Here is a 2,924-nt window from a genome sequence, read left to right as displayed (position 1 = left end):
CCCTACAACTACCTAAAATTTGTTGAGACAAACACTAACTTGTGTCAGGATCATTTCAGGTATGATTCTGTTATTATTTTTTCTATTTCTACTACCTCTCTACTGATCTCTAATTGTATAATTGCATACAAAATAGGCTACAGTGCAAAAACCTCTCAAAATCCATTTGAGAATACTTTGCCTAGACAAAAAAAATGTCTTACTGCATTAAAGAGTTAAAAAGAATAGTGATGAAACATTAACACTGGAATTTGAGTGAGAAAAATACAAAGAAAGAAAAAAGCTTTCCACTTTAAAGAAAAACAACCCCCCAGAAGTTAGACGACCAATTGAAAGGTAAGCAGCAGGAACAAAAGGCTAGGTAAATAGATTATTGTATTTTCCAGCAGCCATTAACAGGGTAAATAAAAGATTGGGTCAAGAGAGAGAAAATGACAGCTAAGGAGAACAGATCCTGCAGAAATCTGCAGAGGATACATCAGAAATGCATAAAAAGATCTGATATAGATCTGAGGACTGCATTTACTTGTGAGTTTTTTAAGCAAATCACAAACATACATCATAACTTACCAAAATCATAGCGATAATAGTGCCAGCTTTCATAACGACCTCCTTGCTGCTGATCTTCGAGACCTTTCTCTCCATATTTATCATACTTCTTCCGTAGATCTTCATCTTTAAGTACTTCATATGCTCTATTTATTTTCAAAAAATTTTCATGTGCATTTGGATCGTTCTATGTAAGGAAAAGTATAATTAGTAAGCAATTAATAAACCATCTTGTGCATATAATGCTGAGAAAATAATCTGGAAATATTTTTATGTCCCTGTTAAAGACACCAGCTGTAACGGAAGCACACTTTACATGGTGATCTCCAAACAAACTACAGTAGTTTTCCTTTCCTGAAGCTAGATGTGTCTTCTCATCTCTTCATCCTCAAGTACCAACTGAAATACAAAGGAAATGGGTAGGAGGCTATAACATTCCCCAGTGAACCCTCTTCTTTCATCTCTCTCTTCAATGGAAATAAAAGAAACCCACTCAAGAATGAACTTAACATTTACTCAGTAGTCTTTTCTACTCCCCTAGAATCCCCACTTGTCCAGTTTGAAAATCGCTGCTATAAACTCACCCCTTCTCATCTTACGGTATAGACAGAGGCCTCCTTTTTTATTTAAAAAGCATTCTGGTTCTAGGTACCTCAGAATCAGAACAGCAAAAAATCCACAGATGTATTCTGAACACCACTTTGAGTTCTCAGCTGGTGCAATATAATGGTGGTAGGCAACATCTGCAGCACTCTCCCACCCTTGTAACTTCTGCTTACACATTTCATTCAAAAGACACTTTTTCTTAAGGAATCATGACTTATTTACCTAGATACACAGGAAATGAATTACCACTACAGAATTTGTGTAATGGCTTTATCTTCCATATATCATCTTTTGTGTTGAAAATAACCCATTGAAAAATCTTTAGTAGTATTTGCATACTTGGAAACTATAGAACCTGACCCAAAATGTTATTATTTTGAAGGTATCAACATTGGTAGAACAAAACTTGAGGTCAATAGCTACAAGTTGGCATTTCTAGCTTTGTTGAGATTTGGCTTTCTCTTTGAGCTTTGTCATGTTCAAATCCACTGTAAAACATTAGCACCTCAGAGGCTTCAACATACTCTGTGCAGTCAGGCCCTGAGCTCATTTGGAACATCACTGTCTTCTGGGGCTCTGTGCAGGCCTGATTGCACATATCTCGTAATTCCTCGTAATTCCTGGGAATTTCTGATTATTACAGGAACTCTTTAGGAAAAATATTTAAGTTTTGAAGTGATTTCTTTGCACTTCAGAAAATATTGTCAGATCGAGCCACTCCCTGTCTTCTCTCACTAGTTATTCTAGAGCTCCTTGTTACCCTCCCTCGTTACGTCTTGGCAGTCCCAGAATTTCTGCTGTGTCCTATCCGATACTTGGGGATTGATGTTTCAGTACAGGCTGGTGGTGTTTGCTGTTCAGATGATACTTCATGTTAGGGAAATAGTAAGTTTCCCTAAGCTAAACAGAAAGAGACAAACTCATCAGTTTACCAACAATGTAATATGGTACAGAAGTAAGTTTTCCTCTATTTACAAAACAGAATTGAGAATTAAATTATCTTGACTCTTTTTTTCCCCACAGCAATTTAATATGGCCCAAATGGAACACAACCATGTATGACCAGTCCCTTTTTGTAAGTTTTCTCTGCAGGAAATCTGAACTGAGCCATGTTATCAGGTGGTTACATTACTTCACAGGAACAGAGAACCATTTTAGATAAATTGAAACCACTTTTTGTTTAAACATTAAGAACCATTAACCCAGCAACTTCAGCCTGTGAAAGATGTAACTTACCTGATTTTTATCAGGGTGCAACTTCAATGCCAGTTTTTTGAACGCTTGTCGTATTTCTCTACTACTTGCTTCTTTGGACACTCCAAGTAAACTATAATAGTCCTGATCAGCGCACACAAGAACTACTATGCATACTAAAAGTAGCAATAAAGATCTCTTGAAACATCTAACATAGTCTCCTTTAGACACTGAGAACTCCATTATGAAGCTTTTTGGAAGTTTCTGGGTTCCGATTTGAGCAAGCTTTGGGAAGAGTCTCCAGCAAATCCACTGACTTTCAGAGATACGTCCGTACTTATGACAAAGCTCTTCAAAATACTGGTTGTCCTACTTCATGTCACAAGCCTCGCAAAAGTTACAACCTATAAGAAGAGGGCGGAAAAAGCAATTAAGTACATTTTCCTACTTTCTGAATATCTTAGTAAAGAACCCTGTTGCCAGCCTGTTCAGACTACGCACGAACATTGTTTGTTGATGGCTAATTTCCTGCTTTCCGAAGACCACACAAGCGACAGACCACCTCTTTATTAGGT

At 37.1% G+C, this 2,924-nt stretch overlaps 1 protein-coding gene across 1 annotated transcript in view; it reads right to left on the bottom strand.

The window, feature by feature from the left end:
- Positions 1–2,592, bottom strand: part of DNAJC10 (DnaJ (Hsp40) homolog, subfamily C, member 10) — a gene marked incomplete at its 3' end in the record, with an annotated part of 11,783 nt that extends 9,191 nt beyond the window's left edge. The window contains exons 1-2 of the mRNA XM_010010128.1: positions 2,392–2,592; positions 571–736 (exon numbers count right to left, since the gene is read on the bottom strand). Of these exons, the coding sequence (XP_010008430.1) occupies positions 571–736; positions 2,392–2,592 (367 nt within the window). The remainder of the gene's footprint in view (positions 1–570; positions 737–2,391) is intronic.
- Positions 2,593–2,924: the final 332 nt, after the last annotated feature.

This window comes from Nestor notabilis, unplaced genomic scaffold (genome assembly GCF_000696875.1).
Source record: "Nestor notabilis isolate BGI_N333 unplaced genomic scaffold, ASM69687v1 scaffold27822, whole genome shotgun sequence".
In the NCBI taxonomy this organism is placed as follows: Eukaryota; Metazoa; Chordata; class Aves; order Psittaciformes; family Psittacidae; genus Nestor; species Nestor notabilis.
The sequence above is the reverse complement of the archived record's forward strand: the minus strand, read 5'-3'. Positions and strand labels throughout refer to the sequence as shown.